The sequence below is a fragment of the Amphibalanus amphitrite genome, unplaced genomic scaffold, assembly GCF_019059575.1.
Source record: "Amphibalanus amphitrite isolate SeventyFive unplaced genomic scaffold, NRLGWU_Aamphi_draft 000020F_arrow, whole genome shotgun sequence".
In the NCBI taxonomy this organism is placed as follows: Eukaryota; Metazoa; Arthropoda; class Thecostraca; order Balanomorpha; family Balanidae; genus Amphibalanus; species Amphibalanus amphitrite.
The window spans coordinates 1,596,416-1,616,767 of NW_024881516.1; the positions used below are offsets into that span (position 1 = coordinate 1,596,416).

Sequence of the window (20,352 nt, forward strand, 5' to 3'; positions counted from 1 at the left end):
AAATACTTTTATGATACGGCAAATATTTTTCATAAACGCTCTTCCAAGCGTGATAAACTACTGACGTCATCAAAATGATGGTCCAGTTGATCCTATTTTGTCTTGATTTTTCAATGTCCTAGATGCGCAACATATGAAGCGAAAGGATGCTAATAAGGACTTTTGTTTGTTAGAATCCAATGAAATTACAACCTTATGAACGATATGCTTCACGCGTGATTTGAGTCTCGCCTGGCTGCCTGGCCCATTATAGAGTTCAGTGCCTGGCCCGGAGTTCTATAGCCTTGCCTGGCCCTCTTGCATTTGAGTTGCCTACTTTGCGAGTGGGGGTTGAGGTGTGGTGTGTGATAGAAAAAGGGTATTAGGAATATTTGCTAGACCAGCGATTTGTTATGATTATTATTTTTTGAATGACAAGCTTTGCAGTTGATGCTTCCACAAAATTGATATCTGTATCAGTGGGTCCAGAAAGAGTTAACCCGCGAGTTGCTGGGGGGGGGGGGGGGCGTTAAACGCCCCCACTTTTTTCGCCGGGCCATAGCATAATAACGGCGCGCCACAGGCGCGCCAAATTTTGGGTACCTGTCAGTTGGGGAAACTACGAGGAGCCAAACAAAAATTGGATTAGCCAATCAAGGGCTGGAGTGGGCGGGGCGATGACCATATTTGGTCATAAAATCAGACAACTGCATCTTTTCAATGCATCCTAGCATTCAAATGAAAAAATAAGGCATAAGAATGTTTTTTAACCACACAAGGCCCACACTCACTCGGTGCACAATTAACTGGCGGCTCTAAATCGCAGAGTTACAACACAAGGTCAATCAGTGATTGGCAAATATGGCGGATTGAAACAGACGCGCCAAAAAATGTAAGCAGTACCGAGGTTTAAAAATGTCATTATTTTTATTATTTTGTTTATGGTTTTTCTAATTGTGGTGAAGTTATTATTTCAACATTAAATATCTTTGTTTATTGTAATTAAATTAAATCTTTTTAGCAATTATCTTTCAAAACACCAATCCAATTATTGAATGGCCAGCTGATTGTGATGCCCAGAACCTGCAGGAAAGCTGTTTTCCTATCGCCATTTTCGAGTCAATTCGCCGAATTTAATCAAATCACACTAATTCCTAGTGGAAAATGGAAGCCTTTTCTCTCCGATAAGTGGACGCGATACCGCAAGTACCGGCTTGTTATACCGTTTTTCACCCTTAGTAGCGGGGGCTGCATATTTATGCCCATATATGGTCATCAAAAGTCCATTTATTGACCAATCAATTTTTTGATTTTTGCCTCGTAGTTTCCCCAACTGCTGTAGGGAATTGATTGAAGTTTATTGTGACAAAGTTTCAAAAAAATCGGTCGGAAAATTTTTGAGATATCGAGGTTTTAGTGACGTCATGATTTCTGAGTTTTCGACCAAAAACGGCATATGTTCAAAAAATCATATAAAATCACAGAATAGACATACAGACATACTGTAAACGCCATTAAACTGCCAATATCATGAACAATCAAATGGCTATCTCCGATTATTGATTATCGTTCCGCATTTTCCGAAATCTTGAACTGAACTTTGGCAATTTCTCGTGACTACTTCACGACCATGATACATGCATTTCTTAAATTGAACTTTTTGAGCCAAACACGTACACGTATGATAAAATGAATGTCACCATCGTGTTCTACGCCCCAAGTTACCCATTAAACATTTGTCACAGGCTGCAAATATCATTTTTTATTTTCGGGGATATGTGCCTACCCGGTTGACCTGACCTTGACCCTGACCTATGCTTGACTGACCCCTACATGGAGCTGACCTCTTTTAGGCCTTATATGATTGATTGTGCACCGTTTTGACAGAGTTTATGACGAGATGCGCCCATAGCGAAGTCCTGAAGTCCATGCTACTGAAAGCCCGATTTCAGGTGTTTGAACTTTGACCTGACCTTGACCCGACCTCTGACCTCAAAATTCAACTTTAAAGTACTCATCTGAAGCGTCACGTCGCGTTCTTTCGTTTGCCGCCTCGTGCGTTTCGCTGCGCCTATTGGTTCTCGAGTTATCGGCTGGGGGCGTTTAACGCCCCCCCCCCCCAGCAAACGGTGGGTGGCGAAATACCCCAGCAACTGCCGGGTTAAGACTCCGGTATTAGTAGAACAGACGTCACACGAAGGTTTTCCAACCAAAGAGAGGCGCCATACCCGGTGGTGCTTCTTTCTAGGAAAACCTAAACAAACCTAACCTTACCTGACCTAACCTAAACTACAACCTACAACCTAAAAACCTACAACCTACAACCTAAAAACCTACAACCTACCTACAACCTACAAACCTACCACAACCTACAAACCTACAGCGCCTCTCCTCGGTTGGAAAACCTTCGTGTGACGTCTGCTCTACTAATGCCAAGACTCCTTGATGATATCACATAGTGCCTTTGCAAGGAGCGTGAGTGAATAATTATTTTAACCCACACCCTGATGGGGTCTGCCGAGCAGCAGTCTGAGCGCGCCCTGATCCTGATGGGGAGCCATTTTGGCCCCCTCTAAGATCCAGAGAACCATGCAACATAGCGACAAGCAGCAAACATTGGTGGATAGCCCCAACACAAACAGGGAACTACCTTGTGACCCAATTTCATTGACCTTGGTCTAACCGATGACATCACAGGTCAGTTCAAATGTCAAATTTTTGCCGTTTACAGGCATTTCAAGAAATGCGGGTCAAATCCCTCTTTTGCACCCTGGTCTCAAAATTGAATAAAAACCACACCATATTGTCACAAACCATGCATTAACCTAGAAAATTGTTCATACAATCATTTAATGCTAAAAAATCAGGTACGATACAAGCAGAAATAAACAAACCTAATCTAACCTGACCTAACCTTACCTACTAACCTACAACCTACACCTACAACCTACCAACCTACACCTGCAACCTACCAACCTACACCTGCAACCTACCAACCTACACCTGCAACCTACCAACCTACAACCTACCAACCTACAACCTACCAACCTACACCTACCAAGTACCAACCTACAAAGTACCCTACAACCTAACCTACAACCTAAATCTACTTATACACCACATAACCTTACCCGACTCAATGAGTGGTTGGCTGTAACTTATCTTGTTTTGTGTAAAATGTATCATAAGTATCTATGTGTAATCTCACTTTTCTACCTTAGAAGGATGTAGGTATTGTTTCTTTTCATGATTTTGTTTTGTGAATTTCTTCAGTTTTAAAAGAGTGCAAAAGAAGGAAATGACTGAATTGTGTTGTAAAATTGGGTAAAAATACATATTATTGAAAATTTTATTTCTGGAATTGTCTGTAAAACACATATTTTTCTATTTGAGGTCACTAATACCAGGTCAGGTCACAGAGGTCAGGTTACTGAGGGTCACAATACGAAAGTGTCATGTGATATATGTTTTATGGTCCATTTCAAGGGCGCACACAAGGGGGGCACCCGGGCCCGCCCCCCCCCCATTCGAGTTGGGGGCCCCTAATCCCTAGACCGTTGAAGACCTTGTAAAAATGAGCTGAAATAATGATTGAAAAGACCGGGAGGGCCCAGCTCGCTCCCCAACACTCAACAGGCCCATATGAGTCCATAATATGCCCAGTAGTGCAGTCAGGGTGATTGTGGTGAAATTTCAATGGCCCTCAAAAGGCCTCAAAGGGCCCTCGGATGGCGTCACAGGGTCCTCAGATGGTCTCGAAGGGCCCTCAGTTAGCATCAAATGACCCTCATCTGGTGTCAAAGGGCCCTCAGCTAATGTCAAATGGACCTCAGAAGGCCTTAAAGGGCGTCAAAGGCCCTGAGCTGGCATCAGAGGGCCCCCAGCTGATGTCAGAGGGTCCTGAGCTCGCGTAACACGGTCCTGCGAAGGCCTTCAAGCCTCAAGGGTCCTTAGCTGGCGTCAAAGGGCCCCTAGCTAGTGTCGGAGGGCCCTCAGCTGGCGTCAAACAGACTTCAGAAGGCCTTAAAGAGTGTCAAAGGGCCCTGAGCTAGTGTCAGAGCCCCCCCAGCTGATGTCAGAGGGCCCTGAGCTGGCGTCAAACTTAACGGGCCCTTAGCTGGTGTCAGAGGTGAGAGGGCCCTCAGTTGGCGTCTAATGGCCATCAGAAGGCCCCAAACGGTCCTCAGCTGGTGTCAAGAGACCCTCAGAAAGCCTCAAAGGCCCCTTGACTGCTCAAAGGACCCTTAGGAAGCCTCAAAGGGAACTCAAGAGACGTTAAACGACCCTCAAAAATCAAAAGGCTTGAAAGGGCCCTCAGCTGGGGGCAAAGGGCTCGCAACTGACATCAATAACAGCCTTGTCAAAAATGGACCTGAGAGATCTTGCCGGCCCCTGGTTATCTGAGGGGCTCCTGCAGTTACCTGAGTGGCCCCTGTTTACTGAGAGGTCCCTGATTACCTGCAGGGTCCCTGATCACTTGGATTCAGTGGCCTAGCCAGGGAGCGAGGGGTACGTGCCCGTTCTCGGGTTTAGGGTTCCTTCGAACCCGTGCGGCGCCAATTGGTGGCAGAGGGTCTGCCACCAATTGGCCTGCCACCCTCTGGCCGCACTTCAACTCGGAAGGACACCACAGGGCTTGTGAGAGCACGTTATGCGCTCCTAAGTAGCCACATTTATCTCCATAAAGGCCCAATGCCGATTTCTGAGAGACTTTGCCGGCCTCTGAGCCCTGAGGGCCCTAGTAACGGCCAATGAGGGATCAGCTGCAATGGCTCCACAGTCCACACCCGTCTGTGATAGCCCCACGGCCCACACCAGTGTTTCTAAAAGCCCCCACAACGGCACCTGCGAGGCCCCTCACGCCACCTCCAAGGGACCCACACCAGAGGGGTGTTCACGGGCACCGCATTGGCAACACTGCTGTTGAAAAGAACCGCAATAACCTGTAAGCTTATTTTGCTTTACAGTGATCATTAATTTGCCAATTGAAAAATGGATGCGGAAGCTTTAGATGCTGCAGCCAAACTTGTTCCTAGGGCATTTTTGACAACAGCAAATGATGCACAAGATAGCAGAGCGAAAGTGTTTCGCATACTTCTTGAACAGGTAATGCATCACATTTCCATTTTGTTGATCCCCTTGCAACAGCTGCTTACATTACAGCTAATTTCATCGACCGCTGGATTTGCATTGTATAGTCGACTACAGAATGACGTTGCACTCTTCAGAAGCTATCAGTTGACCGGAGCGCTAAGTTGTGCCGTTTACCACGCAATTAAGCGTGTCGATTGTGAGCATTGGGACAAAGCTATAATTTGTGAACTCAGCCCGTGTGATGTGCCACAGCCTACCACTTCAGGCAAATAATTGCCTGTGAAAAGTGGAACATCATTCTGTAGTCGACTATACCTATGACTGAACATATTTCCCACGATGGCGGGGCTCTGGGCTGCGTTTTGCTCCCAGACTGCAGTGTTTCCTCTCCGGGCCCGGGCATGGGTGGCCGTGGGTACTGTTCGCCCCCCCCCCCCCCCCCAGCGGCCGATGGTTTACCGTGCGGCCGGTCGGTGCACTCACAGCGGAAACTGCCTGCCGACGGCTGGTCGGAGCAGCTGATCGAGTCTTTCCTCGGCGAACTCTCGCTGATGGACTCGAACAACTTCCCTTCCAACTGCGGCGTCGGCGAGCGGGAGGCCCGACTCGCGTCAGGTCAGTCGGCAGTTGTAGAGTAGACCAGGGCTGTGCAGTAGGTGCTGTAGCACGGGGTGGGAAAGGGAACACATGGGTTATTTATGTTTAAGATCCCGAGATACAGGGTGATGTGGGACCGATCAGCTTCTGACTGCAGTGTTTATTTGAGTTGGTGTTTCATTTGATGAGTCATTTCGATATGCAGTCATTGATCATGAGCTATACGCGCCTGGTTGATAGTCACTACGAGTTAATAACGTGCTCTGTACGCATCAGATCTCACTGACGGGGTTCTGCCGGGCTTTGTGGATAACGCGGCTGCCAGACGATTCGTTTGTTGTGTTCGACTCGCCGTTTTCGCTGACGCACGTTCGAGTGTAGGGGCGCGGACCTTGGCCTGGTTACAGTAGTCGGCTGAGCCGAGCGTCCGTTTGCACTGATGAGTGTGCAGGTTTGAGCAGTAAACTCAAATACGTGCGTGTTTACCGTTTGGACGATTACGACATTGGTTTCGCGATGTACGCACTACGCTGGCAGTCGGTAGTCATGTCTGTAGCGGCCAGCGCTGTGTAATACGGCGTAATGCACACACGTGTATCCTTACTCGTGGAAAACTCGCTCCCAGGTCTGGTGTCGCGTCGCCACTTCCACCTGGGTCACGGCATCGGCCGGTCGGGCGACCTGACTGAGCCGCAGCCCAAGGCGGCCGGCTCGAGCGTCATCAATCGGCTCACCAACGACCTGGCGCTGGACGCTCTGCGGGCGGCAGGTGACCGGCGGGCGACCTCACTGGGGGCGACCGGCGACCGGGGGTTCCTACGGCGGCACATGTGCATTCGGGGGGGGGGGGGACTGCGGCACACATTCGGGGCGATTGGGGTTCCTCCCTTGGAACACTTCCCGCCATATCGGGCGGAAAATGCTGAGATGTGGTGTGAGGTTTCTCGCTGTGTTTCATATTGCACTCTGGCTAATGACGGGATTGCTCTTGTCGCCACACAGGCTGGCAGCTGCCGGAAGGAAAGGTGCGAGGCGATTGTAGCGGTACACGGGATGTGGTAGGCGGCACGGGGTAGGAAAGGCTGCAATTTACAATGTTTGCTACCGACATCGTTACCGGAAGGTGTGTGTGGTAATAACCGTTAGTCCGATGGTGGCCGGTCCCAAAGCTGGAAGCAGCATGCTATGCTGCAGCCGTTCTCGGCTGTCCTGTGTTACCGTTGTTTGTAATACCGCACTGAGGTGGAGTGCTGCGAGCCCTGCCGGCCGGCGGTGACCTGACGCCTGACGCCTCTGCCCGCCCTCGTCCCCAGGCCTGCGCACGGCGCGCGCCTGTTTCGTGGTGCCGATGGCCACTGGTATGACGGTGACGCTGTGCCTGCTGACGCTGCGCCACAGTCGGCCACGCGCCCGGTACGTCATCTGGCCGCGCATCGACCAGAAGAGCTGCTTCAAGGCCATCGTCACGGCAGGTGGGACCGGTGCGGGGCAGATGGGAGGGTGGGGCGGCCGAGGGGCTGGCTGCGAGAGTGGGGCGGGCCCGGGGATTGGGTAGCTGGGAGGGATGGTGGGCGGGTGCGGGGCAGCTGGGAGGTCGGAACGGCTGGTGGGGCCGGAAGAGCTGAGAAGCAGCGGATGGGGAGATCGGATAGGGACATCCGATGGGGAGGACGGGGTACTAATGTTGTTTTCTTTGGTAATGCTAGAAGTGATGTGGGCGCTCTTGTCCTTGCATCATTTGATTCTTTTATGTCATTAATCAAATGTGACTTTATTTTCATCTCCAGTACCTGATTTTATATATATATATATATATATATATATATATATATATATATATATATATATATATATATATATATATATATATATATATATATATATATATATATATAAATTCCATTTCCTTTATGTGGCGCTCTGGCTCGCGCAGGTTTTGAGCCGATCGTCATTGAGAACGAGCTGGACGGGGACGAGCTGCGGACGGGTATCGACGACGTGCAGCGTGCCATCGTGGCCAAGGGCGCCGAGAACATTCTGTGTGTCCTCAGCACCACCAGGTGAGCCGGCTGCACCTGGGAACAAATCGAAAACGTACTCACAGGTGTTCTGTCCACTTTGATTTATTAGCCTCTGTCTGTGCCAAGATGGTTCCGACCTGTCCAAAATGGAGCGCTTAGTTCCTGGTAGCACGACCCTCATATGACGTGATATTGGCTTTTGTTGTCGTGTTATTTGCTAGCTTTGTTTTACCGGTTAGCTGCTGACCCCTCATGCGGCACGTTGCAGCTGTTTCGCGCCGCGCGGCATCGACCGTCTGGAGGAGCTCGGGGCTCTGTGTCGAGACCACTCGATCCCGCACGTCATCAACAACGCCTACGGGGTGCAGAGCTCAAAGTGCATGCACGAGATACAGCAGGCGGCCAGGTCAGTGCCGCGGCACCGCGGGCTAAATGTGGCGGAGGCTCGCTGGCAGCCAATGCTCGGATAAACTCGGATAGTCGTCACTCAGGACCCTGCATTCATTGTAAACTATCTGTTTATACAATGAAGATACTGGCGTCTAATATTTTACGTTTATAGGAAGCTACAAAATATAACATGGTCGCAGTTATCGTATTGATCACATGCGCTTCCATCCCGGTGACAGTGATCTTTCACGACCCGCAGGACCGGCCGGGTGGACGTCGTTGTACAGAGCACCGACAAAAACTTCATGGTGCCCGTCGGCGGCGCCATCGTCGCCGGTTTCGACAAGGCCCTGGTCGAGTCCATCAGCAAAAACTACCCAGGTACAGTGTGGACAGTGGAGTTAAGTCGGCCATGTGAATGGATGGTTGAGTCGCTGCCTATATCTGTTTTCTGTATTGTATTGCATGCAGTATTCGCAGTAGAAGTTTCCAATACTTTAAGCGTCGGACTCTGTGTTAGCTTCCGCCTGTTATTTTAGTGGTTTATTAGTTGATTTTAATTTACTGAAAGCCCGCCCCTCCGAGCCAGTTCCTTTCAAGCGGTGGGATGTGTGGGCCCGTCCTAGCCTACGGCTACTCGGGCGACCTCAGAGAAAGTCAAACAGGCTCGAAACGCCCTCTCCAGCGAGGGACTGACGTCTGCCCGCGTCCTCCCGGCAGGTCGGGCGTCCGCTGCGCCCTCGGTGGACCTGCTGATCACCCTGCTGGCGCTGGGCGCCGAGGGCTGGAAGGCGCGCCTCCAGGAGCGGAAGCGGATGTACACCGAGCTGCAGCAGCGCATGATGCAGCTGGCAGAGCGGCACGGCGAGCGGCTGCTGCTCACCAGAAACAACCCCATCTCCATCGGTGAGAAACAATCTAATCTCCATCGATGAGAAACAATCCAATCTCCATCGATGAGAGAACAACCCAATCTCCATCGATGAGAGAATAACCCAAATCCGAGCGGAGATTGGGAGCCTATGTTCAATCGGCGCCCGTCGTCGGGAAGGGGGCTATTTTATAGACACGCCCGGAGCAGTCACAATGATTGGTCCGGGGATGAAATAACGGATTGCTCCTTTTTTGTGTAACCTTTTACCGGTTTCCTGTGTATGCTGTTTCCTCCTGACTGACTCGTCTGACTGACTCGGCTGCCCCTCCGGCGGTGCCCGGCAGGTATGACTCTGACCGGGCGCGGCGGTGACCGGACCGAGCTCACCCAGATCGGCTCAATGCTCTACACGCGCTGCGTGTCCGGCACTCGGGTCATCGCCCCCGGCGACACCAAGGTCATCGCCGGCCACCAGTTCGATGGTGAGGCGGTGGGGGAGGACGCATCTGGAGGGAGGACGGTCTGATCTGTTCAAGATGCTACTTTCGCTAAAGCAATGCTAAGCAGTGCGCTATCGATTACTGAACGAGTGGCGTTTGCTATGTGTCATCAGCATGTAATACATATTTCTTACACGAATTCGTGATATCTTCATCAACAGTTACATTGCCACATTTTTTATTCATAGATTCTATATGAAAGCTTCATATGTTGAGTAATGTCATATCGCCAATAGGTCGTTTGTATTGTTCTGTTGTCATCTATGGTCCGTATGTATTTCCATTTTGTCGCGGCCGGTGGTGTCTGAACTGCGTGGTCGATCCTCGGCGGTGCCGGTGATCGCTCCCCGTGTCTGCCGGCAGGGTGGGGCGCGCACCACAGCCGCTACCCTCACGCCTACCTGACGGCCGCCGCCGCCATCGGCATCACCGAGACGGACGTGGAGCGCTTCATCGGCCAGCTGGACAAGGTGCTGGCGCGCCGGCGGCGCGACCGGCCGCCGCCGGCGGCGCCCTCACCGGCGCCCGCGGAAACTAACGGTCAGTCGGCCGGGGGCGCCTCGTCCCCGGTGCCGGGCGCCGTGGGCCAGACGGACGGGGCGCCGCCGCGCGAGAAAAAGGTGGTGATCGTGGTGGGTCCCAGCGGCCGCGAGACGAACGGCGCCGCGTCGCCGCAGCCGCCCGAGAAGAACAGCAAGAAGAGCGTGGCAGTCACCCTGCTGTAGGCGGGGCGTGGGGACGGCGACGTGTCAGGTGCTGGTGGGTCCAGCACCGGGGTGGCCTGGGCTCGTATGACGGGGACGGGGAAAACGATATAGTTTGCTTTGGAGATTTCGCTTCATGTCATCGGTAGTCTAGTCCCGCGTATTTATTTACGACATTCAAGAGAAGAGGTCTGGCGTGGTGTGGTGTGTGCAGAGTGGTTGTGAGCGGTAACGTACTGTGAATGTTTAGTCAGTCCAAATGTGATCTGTCATCTGCCTCAGATGATACCCATAAGTGATTGCTGAGCCTTACAATCGATGATCGAGACCGCCTTCGATCATTGATCGTGATTGGGAAAACTAGTGATATAATCATGACCAGTCTGATCATTGTCATTTCACCAAAGATCGCCGGAACTGAGTTCCGCTGGTAGCGGCAGTGATTACCAGTGATCAGGGTTGTGGCTGCAGTGTTGGGAGTCGGGACCCCAGTGCCGGTGACTGGCTCTCTAGCTCCGCTAGCAGGGGTGATGATGCGGGTGCGGTCGGTATCCGAGCGGCGACCCGACCTCTAATTCCAGGGGAGATGCATTTCCGGGGCCATTGGAACGGATAGGGGACTTTCTCATGTGCGTGAAGTTGGCGTCGGATTCGGATTCGTATTCAGCGTCGAGTACCGAATCACTTGAAAACGTCATATCTGGTCAATTCGGGGACGGGGAGCACGAATATGACATTAATTTTGCCCTAGCAGGTATCCCTTATCCCTTAATCGTCCCTTAAACGACGGGGCGCGCCAAAAGTGCCTCAGGGGCTCTTCCGATCACGAAAATAATGGTCCCAGGCGATTCCCCGGGTCGATATCTAGCCGCACCACCACTAACTTCACACGTGCCTCATATCCCTTATCCCTTAATCGTCCCTTAAATGACGGGGCGCGCCAAAAGTGCCTCAGGGGTTCTTCCGATCGCGAAAATAATGGTCCCAGGCAATTCCCCGGGTCGATATCTAGCCGCACCACCACTAACTTCACACGTGCCTCACATCCCTCATCCCTTAATCGTCCCTTAAATGACGGGGCGCGCCAAAAGTGCCTCAGGGGTTCTTCTGATCGCGAAAATAATGGTCCCAGGCGATTCCCCGGGTCGATATCTAGCCGCACCACCACTAACTTCACACGTGCCTCATATCCCTCATCCCTTAATCGTCCCTTAAATGACGGGGCGCGCAAAAAGTGCCTCAGGGGTTCTTCTGATCGCGAAAATAATGGTCCCAGGCGATTCCCCGGGTCGATATCTAGCCGCACCACCACTAACTTCACACGTGCCTCATATCCCTCATCCCTTAATCGTCCCTTAAATGACGGGGCGCGCAAAAAGTGCCTCAGGGGTTCTTCTGATCGCGAAAATAATGGTCCCAGGCGATTCCCCGGGTCGATATCTAGCCGCACCACCACTAACTTCACACGTGCCTCATATCCCTTATCCCTTAATCGTCCCTTAAACGACGGGGCGCGCCAAAAGTGCCTCAGGGGCTCTTCCGATCACGAAAATAATGGTCCCAGGCGATTCCCCGGGTCGATATCTAGCCGCACCACCACTAACTTCACACGTGCCTCATATCCCTTATCCCTTAATCGTCCCTTAAATGACGGGGCGCGCCAAAAGTGCCTCAGGGGTTCTTCCGATCGCGAAAATAATGGTCCCAGGCAATTCCCCGGGTCGATATCTAGCCGCACCACCACTAACTTCACACGTGCCTCACATCCCTCATCCCTTAATCGTCCCTTAAACGACGGGGCGCGTCAAAAGTGCCTCAGGGGTTCTTCTGATCGCGAAAATAATGGTCCCAGGCGATTCCCCGGGTCGATATCTAGCCGCACCACCACTAACTTCACACGTGCCTCACATCCCTCATCCCTTAATCGTCCCTTAAACGACGGGGCGCGTCAAAAGTGCCTCAGGGGTTCTTCTGATCGCGAAAATAATGGTCCCAGGCGATTCCCCGGGTCGATATCTAGCCGCACCACCACTAACTTCACACGTGCCTCACATCCCTCATCCCTTAATCGTCCCTTAAACGACGGGGCGCGTCAAAAGTGCCTCAGGGGTTCTTCTGATCGCGAAAATAATGGTCCCAGGCGATTCCCCGGGTCGATATCTAGCCGCACCACCACTAACTTCACACGTGCCTCATATCCCTCATCCCTTAATCGTCCCTTAAATGACGGGGCGCGCCAAAAGTGCCTCAGGGGTTCTTCCGATCGCGAAAAGAATGGTCCCAGGCGATTCCCCGGGTCGATATCTAGCCGCACCACCACTAACTTCACACGTGCCTCATATCCCTCATCCCTTAATCGTCCCTTAAATGACGGGGCGCGCCAAAAGTGCCTCAGGGGTTCTTCCGATCGCGAAAAGAATGGTCCCAGGCGATTCCCCGGGTCGATATCTAGCCGCACCACCACTAACTTCACACGTGCCTCATATCCCTTATCCCTTAATCGTCCCTTAAATGACGGGGCGCGCCAAAAGTGCCTCAGGGGTTCTTCTGATCGCGAAAATAATGGTCCCAGGCGATTCCCCGGGTCGATATCTAGCCGCACCACCACTAACTTCACACGTGCCTCACATCCCTTATCCCTTAATCGTCCCTTAAACGACGGGGCGCGCCAAAAGTGCCTCAGGGGTTCTTCTGATCGCGAAAATAATGGTCCCAGGCGATTCCCCGGGTCGATATCTAGCCGCACCACCACTAACTTCACACGTGCCTCATATCCCTCATCCCTTAATCGTCCCTTAAATGACGGGGCGCGCCAAAAGTGCCTCAGGGGTTCTTCCGATCGCGAAAAGAATGGTCCCAGGCGATTCCCCGGGTCGATATCTAGCCGCACCACCACTAACTTCACACGTGCCTCATATCCCTTATCCCTTAATCGTCCCTTAAATGACGGGGCGCGCCAAAAGTGCCTCAGGGGTTCTTCTGATCGCGAAAATAATGGTCCCAGGCGATTCCCCGGGTCGATATCTAGCCGCACCACCACTAACTTCACACGTGCCGCATATCCCTTATCCCTTAATCGTCCCTTAAATGACGGGGCGCGCCAAAAGTGCCTCAGGGGTTCTTCCGATCGCGAAAATAATGGTCCCAGGCAATTCCCCGGGTCGATATCTAGCCGCACCACCACTAACTTCACACGTGCCTCACATCCCTCATCCCTTAATCGTCCCTTAAATGACGGGGCGCGCAAAAAGTGCCTCAGGGGTTCTTCTGATCGCGAAAATAATGGTCCCAGGCGATTCCCCGGGTCGATATCTAGCCGCACCACCACTAACTTCACACGTGCCTCATATCCCTCATCCCTTAATCGTCCCTTAAATGACGGGGCGCGCAAAAAGTGCCTCAGGGGTTCTTCTGATCGCGAAAATAATGGTCCCAGGCGATTCCCCGGGTCGATATCTAGCCGCACCACCACTAACTTCACACGTGCCGCATATCCCTTATCCCTTAATCGTCCCTTAAATGACGGGGCGCGCCAAAAGTGCCTCAGGGGTTCTTCCGATCGCGAAAATAATGGTCCCAGGCAATTCCCCGGGTCGATATCTAGCCGCACCACCACTAACTTCACACGTGCCTCACATCCCTCATCCCTTAATCGTCCCTTAAATGACGGGGCGCGCAAAAAGTGCCTCAGGGGTTCTTCTGATCGCGAAAATAATGGTCCCAGGCGATTCCCCGGGTCGATATCTAGCCGCACCACCACTAACTTCACACGTGCCTCATATCCCTCATCCCTTAATCGTCCCTTAAATGACGGGGCGCGCAAAAAGTGCCTCAGGGGTTCTTCTGATCGCGAAAATAATGGTCCCAGGCGATTCCCCGGGTCGATATCTAGCCGCACCACCACTAACTTCACACGTGCCTCATATCCCTTATCCCTTAATCGTCCCTTAAACGACGGGGCGCGCCAAAAGTGCCTCAGGGGCTCTTCCGATCACGAAAATAATGGTCCCAGGCGATTCCCCGGGTCGATATCTAGCCGCACCACCACTAACTTCACACGTGCCTCATATCCCTTATCCCTTAATCGTCCCTTAAACGACGGGGCGCGCCAAAAGTGCCTCAGGGGCTCTTCCGATCACGAAAATAATGGTCCCAGGCGATTCCCCGGGTCGATATCTAGCCGCACCACCACTAACTTCACACGTGCCTCATATCCCTTATCCCTTAATCGTCCCTTAAATGACGGGGCGCGCCAAAAGTGCCTCAGGGGTTCTTCCGATCGCGAAAATAATGGTCCCAGGCAATTCCCCGGGTCGATATCTAGCCGCACCACCACTAACTTCACACGTGCCTCACATCCCTCATCCCTTAATCGTCCCTTAAACGACGGGGCGCGTCAAAAGTGCCTCAGGGGTTCTTCTGATCGCGAAAATAATGGTCCCAGGCGATTCCCCGGGTCGATATCTAGCCGCACCACCACTAACTTCACACGTGCCTCACATCCCTCATCCCTTAATCGTCCCTTAAATGACGGGGCGCGCCAAAAGTGCCTCAGGGGTTCTTCCGATCGCGAAAATAATGGTCCCAGGCAATTCCCCGGGTCGATATCTAGCCGCACCACCACTAACTTCACACGTGCCTCACATCCCTCATCCCTTAATCGTCCCTTAAACGACGGGGCGCGCCAAAAGTGCCTCAGGGGTTCTTCTGATCGCGAAAATAATGGTCCCAGGCGATTCCCCGGGTCGATATCTAGCCGCACCACCACTAACTTCACACGTGCCTCACATCCCTTATCCCTTAATCGTCCCTTAAACGACGGGGCGCGCCAAAAGTGCCTCAGGGGTTCTTCTGATCGCGAAAATAATGGTCCCAGGCGATTCCCCGGGTCGATATCTAGCCGCACCACCACTAACTTCACACGTGCCTCATATCCCTCATCCCTTAATCGTCCCTTAAATGACGGGGCGCGCCAAAAGTGCCTCAGGGGTTCTTCCGATCGCGAAAAGAATGGTCCCAGGCGATTCCCCGGGTCGATATCTAGCCGCACCACCACTAACTTCACACGTGCCTCATATCCCTTATCCCTTAATCGTCCCTTAAATGACGGGGCGCGCCAAAAGTGCCTCAGGGGTTCTTCTGATCGCGAAAATAATGGTCCCAGGCGATTCCCCGGCATGTGCATGTGACGCTCATGTTTCCTTTTGGGAAGTCGTTTAAGGGACGATTAAGGGTTAAGGGATGCGAGGCACGGGTGAAGTTAGTGGTGGTGCGGCTAGATATCGACCCGGGGAATCGCCTGGGACCATTCTTTTCGCGATCGGAAGAACCCCTGAGGCACTTTTGGCGCGCCCCGTCATTTAAGGGACGATTAAGGGATAAGGGATATGAGGCACGTGTGAAGTTAGTGGTGGTGCGGCTAGATATCGACCCGGGGAATCGCCTGGGACCATTATTTTCGCGATCAGAAGAACCCCTGAGGCACTTTTGGCGCGCCCCGTCATTTAAGGGACGATTAAGGGATAAGGGATATGAGGCACGTGTGAAGTTAGTGGTGGTGCGGCTAGATATCGACCCGGGGAATCGCCTGGGACCATTCTTTTCGCGATCGGAAGAACCCCTGAGGCACTTTTGGCGCGCCCCGTCATTTAAGGGACGATTAAGGGATGAGGGATATGAGGCACGTGTGAAGTTAGTGGTGGTGCGGCTAGATATCGACCCGGGGAATCGCCTGGGACCATTATTTTCGTGATCGGAAGAGCCCCTGAGGCACTTTTGGCGCGCCCCGTCGTTTAAGGGACGATTAAGGGATAAGGGATACCTGCTAGGGCAAAATTAATGTCATATTCGTGCTCCCCGTCCCCGAATTGACCAGATATGACGTTTTCAAGTGATTCGGTACTCGACGCTGAATACGAATCCGAATCCGACGCCAACTTCACGCACATTCCCGCTTCTTTGAAAGGTGCGGTAAATGATGTGCGTGAAGTTGGCGTCGGATTCGGATTCGTATTCAGCGTCGAGTACCGAATCACTTGAAAACGTCATATCTGGTCAATTCGGGGACGGGGAGCACGAATATGACATTAATTTTGCCCTAGCAGGTATCCCTTATCCCTTAATCGTCCCTTAAACGACGGGGCGCGCCAAAAGTGCCTCAGGGGCTCTTCCGATCACGAAAATAATGGTCCCAGGCGATTCCCCGGGTCGATATCTAGCCGCACCACCACTAACTTCACACGTGCCTCATATCCCTTATCCCTTAATCGTCCCTTAAATGACGGGGCGCGCCAAAAGTGCCTCAGGGGTTCTTCCGATCGCGAAAAGAATGGTCCCAGGCGATTCCCCGGGTCGATATCTAGCCGCACCACCACTAACTTCACACGTGCCTCATATCCCTTATCCCTTAATCGTCCCTTAAATGACGGGGCGCGCCAAAAGTGCCTCAGGGGTTCTTCTGATCGCGAAAATAATGGTCCCAGGCGATTCCCCGGGTCGATATCTAGCCGCACCACCACTAACTTCACACGTGCCTCATATCCCTTATCCCTTAATCGTCCCTTAAATGACGGGGCGCGCCAAAAGTGCCTCAGGGGTTCTTCCGATCGCGAAAAGAATGGTCCCAGGCGATTCCCCGGGTCGATATCTAGCCGCACCACCACTAACTTCACACGTGCCTCATATCCCTTATCCCTTAATCGTCCCTTAAATGACGGGGCGCGCAAAAAGTGCCTCAAGGGTTCTTCCGATCGCGAAAATAATGGTCCCAGGCGATTCCCCGGGTCGATATCTAGCCGCACCACCACTAACTTCACACGTGCCTCATATCCCTTATCCCTTAATCGTCCCTTAAATGACGGGGCGCGCCAAAAGTGCCTCAGGGGTTCTTCCGATCGCGAAAAGAATGGTCCCAGGCGATTCCCCGGGTCGATATCTAGCCGCACCACCACTAACTTCACACGTGCCTCATATCCCTTATCCCTTAATCGTCCCTTAAATGACGGGGCGCGCCAAAAGTGCCTCAGGGGTTCTTCCGATCGCGAAAATAATGGTCCCAGGCGATTCCCCGGGTCGATATCTAGCCGCACCACCACTAACTTCACACGTGCCTCATATCCCTTATCCCTTAATCGTCCCTTAAATGACGGGGCGCGACAAAAGTGCCTCAGGAGTTCTTCCGATCGCGAAAAGAATGGTCCCAGGCGATTCCCCGGGTCGATATCTAGCCGCACCACCACTAACTTCACACGTGCCTCATATCCCTTATCCCTTAATCGTCCCTTAAATGACGGGGCGCGCCAAAAGTGCCTCAAGGGTTCTTCCGATCGCGAAAATAATGGTCCCAGGCGATTCCCCACTTTTTGCGCGCCCCGTCATTTAAGGGACGATTAAGGGATGAGGGATATGAGGCACGTGTGAAGTTAGTGGTGGTGCGGCTAGATATCGACCCGGGGAATCGCCTGGGACCATTATTTTCGCGATCAGAAGAACCCCTGAGGCACTTTTGGCGCGCCCCGTCGTTTAAGGGACGATTAAGGGATAAGGGATGTGAGGCACGTGTGAAGTTAGTGGTGGTGCGGCTAGATATCGACCCGGGGAATCGCCTGGGACCATTATTTTCGCGATCAGAAGAACCCCTGAGGCACTTTTGGCGCGCCCCGTCATTTAAGGGACGATTAAGGGATAAGGGATATGAGGCACGTGTGAAGTTAGTGGTGGTGCGGCTAGATATCGACCCGGGGAATCGCCTGGGACCATTCTTTTCGCGATCGGAAGAACCCCTGAGGCACTTTTGGCGCGCCCCGTCATTTAAGGGACGATTAAGGGATGAGGGATATGAGGCACGTGTGAAGTTAGTGGTGGTGCGGCTAGATATCGACCCGGGGAATCGCCTGGGACCATTCTTTTCGCGATCGGAAGAACCCCTGAGGCACTTTTGGCGCGCCCCGTCATTTAAGGGACGATTAAGGGATGAGGGATATGAGGCACGTGTGAAGTTAGTGGTGGTGCGGCTAGATATCGACCCGGGGAATCGCCTGGGACCATTATTTTCGCGATCAGAAGAACCCCTGAGGCACTTTTGGCGCGCCCCGTCGTTTAAGGGACGATTAAGGGATAAGGGATGTGAGGCACGTGTGAAGTTAGTGGTGGTGCGGCTAGATATCGACCCGGGGAATCGCCTGGGACCATTATTTTCGCGATCAGAAGAACCCCTGAGGCACTTTTGGCGCGCCCCGTCATTTAAGGGACGATTAAGGGATAAGGGATATGAGGCACGTGTGAAGTTAGTGGTGGTGCGGCTAGATATCGACCCGGGGAATCGCCTGGGACCATTCTTTTCGCGATCGGAAGAACCCCTGAGGCACTTTTGGCGCGCCCCGTCATTTAAGGGACGATTAAGGGATGAGGGATATGAGGCACGTGTGAAGTTAGTGGTGGTGCGGCTAGATATCGACCCGGGGAATCGCCTGGGACCATTATTTTCGCGATCAGAAGAACCCCTGAGGCACTTTTGGCGCGCCCCGTCGTTTAAGGGACGATTAAGGGATAAGGGATGTGAGGCACGTGTGAAGTTAGTGGTGGTGCGGCTAGATATCGACCCGGGGAATCGCCTGGGACCATTATTTTCGCGATCAGAAGAACCCCTGAGGCACTTTTGGCGCGCCCCGTCATTTAAGGGACGATTAAGGGATAAGGGATATGAGGCACGTGTGAAGTTAGTGGTGGTGCGGCTAGATATCGACCCGGGGAATCGCCTGGGACCATTCTTTTCGCGATCGGAAGAACCCCTGAGGCACTTTTGGCGCGCCCCGTCATTTAAGGGACGATTAAGGGATGAGGGATATGAGGCACGTGTGAAGTTAGTGGTGGTGCGGCTAGATATCGACCCGGGGAATCGCCTGGGACCATTCTTTTCGCGATCGGAAGAACCCCTGAGGCACTTTTGGCGCGCCCCGTCATTTAAGGGACGATTAAGGGATGAGGGATATGAGGCACGTGTGAAGTTAGTGGTGGTACGGCTAGATATCGACCCGGGGAATCGCCTGGGACCATTATTTTCGCGATCAGAAGAACCCCTGAGGCACTTTTGGCGCGCCCCGTCGTTTAAGGGACGATTAAGGGATGAGGGATGTGAGGCACGTGTGAAGTTAGTGGTGGTGCGGCTAGATATCGACCCGGGGAATTGCCTGGGACCATTATTTTCGCGATCGGAAGAACCCCTGAGGCACTTTTGGCGCGCCCCGTCATTTAAGGGACGATTAAGGGATGAGGGATGTGAGGCACGTGTGAAGTTAGTGGTGGTGCGGCTAGATATCGACCCGGGGAATCGCCTGGGACCATTATTTTCGCGATCAGAAGAACCCCTGAGGCACTTTTGACGCGCCCCGTCGTTTAAGGGACGATTAAGGGATGAGGGATGTGAGGCACGTGTGAAGTTAGTGGTGGTGCGGCTAGATATCGACCCGGGGAATTGCCTGGGACCATTATTTTCGCGATCGGAAGAACCCCTGAGGCACTTTTGGCGCGCCCCGTCATTTAAGGGACGATTAAGGGATAAGGGATATGAGGCACGTGTGAAGTTAGTGGTGGTGCGGCTAGATATCGACCCGGGGAATCGCCTGGGACCATTATTTTCGCGATCAGAAGAACCCCTGAGGCACTTTTGGCGCGCCCCGTCGTTTAAGGGACGATTAAGGGATGAGGGATGTGAGGCACGTGTGAAGTTAGTGGTGGTGCGGCTAGATATCGACCCGGGGAATTGCCTGGGACCATTATTTTCGCGATCGGAAGAACCCCTGAGGCACTTTTGGCGCGCCCCGTCATTTAAGGGACGATTAAGGGATAAGGGATATGAGGCACGTGTGAAGTTAGTGGTGGTGCGGCTAGATATCGACCCGGGGAATCGCCTGGGACCATTATTTTCGCGATCAGAAGAACCCCTGAGGCACTTTTGGCGCGCCCCGTCGTTTAAGGGACGATTAAGGGATAAGGGATGTGAGGCACGTGTGAAGTTAGTGGTGGTGCGGCTAGATATCGACCCGGGGAATCGCCTGGGACCATTATTTTCGCGATCAGAAGAACCCCTGAGGCACTTTTGGCGCGCCCCGTCATTTAAGGGACGATTAAGGGATAAGGGATATGAGGCACGTGTGAAGTTAGTGGTGGTGCGGCTAGATATCGACCCGGGGAAT

General features: G+C 52.6%; 1 protein-coding gene across 4 annotated transcripts; it reads left to right on the forward strand.

The window, feature by feature from the left end:
* The first annotated feature begins 246 nt into the window (after positions 1–246).
* Positions 247–10,780, forward strand: LOC122390542 (O-phosphoseryl-tRNA(Sec) selenium transferase-like). 4 transcript variants are annotated; one of them, XM_043383598.1, is made up of 11 exons: positions 247–319; positions 4,947–5,085; positions 5,559–5,688; positions 6,296–6,439; positions 6,984–7,142; positions 7,604–7,730; positions 7,960–8,097; positions 8,341–8,462; positions 8,802–8,987; positions 9,300–9,437; positions 9,819–10,780. In XM_043383598.1, the coding sequence occupies exons 2-11, from the start codon at positions 4,972–4,974 to the stop codon at positions 10,178–10,180; spliced, it is 1,620 nt and encodes a 539-aa protein (XP_043239533.1). In that variant the 5' UTR covers positions 247–319; positions 4,947–4,971; the 3' UTR covers positions 10,181–10,780. The 4 variants fall into 4 exon arrangements, with proteins under 4 accessions (XP_043239533.1, XP_043239542.1, XP_043239559.1 ...); XM_043383607.1 differs by having other exon boundaries at positions 250–358; XM_043383624.1 differs by having other exon boundaries at positions 257–303.
* Positions 10,781–20,352: the final 9,572 nt, after the last annotated feature.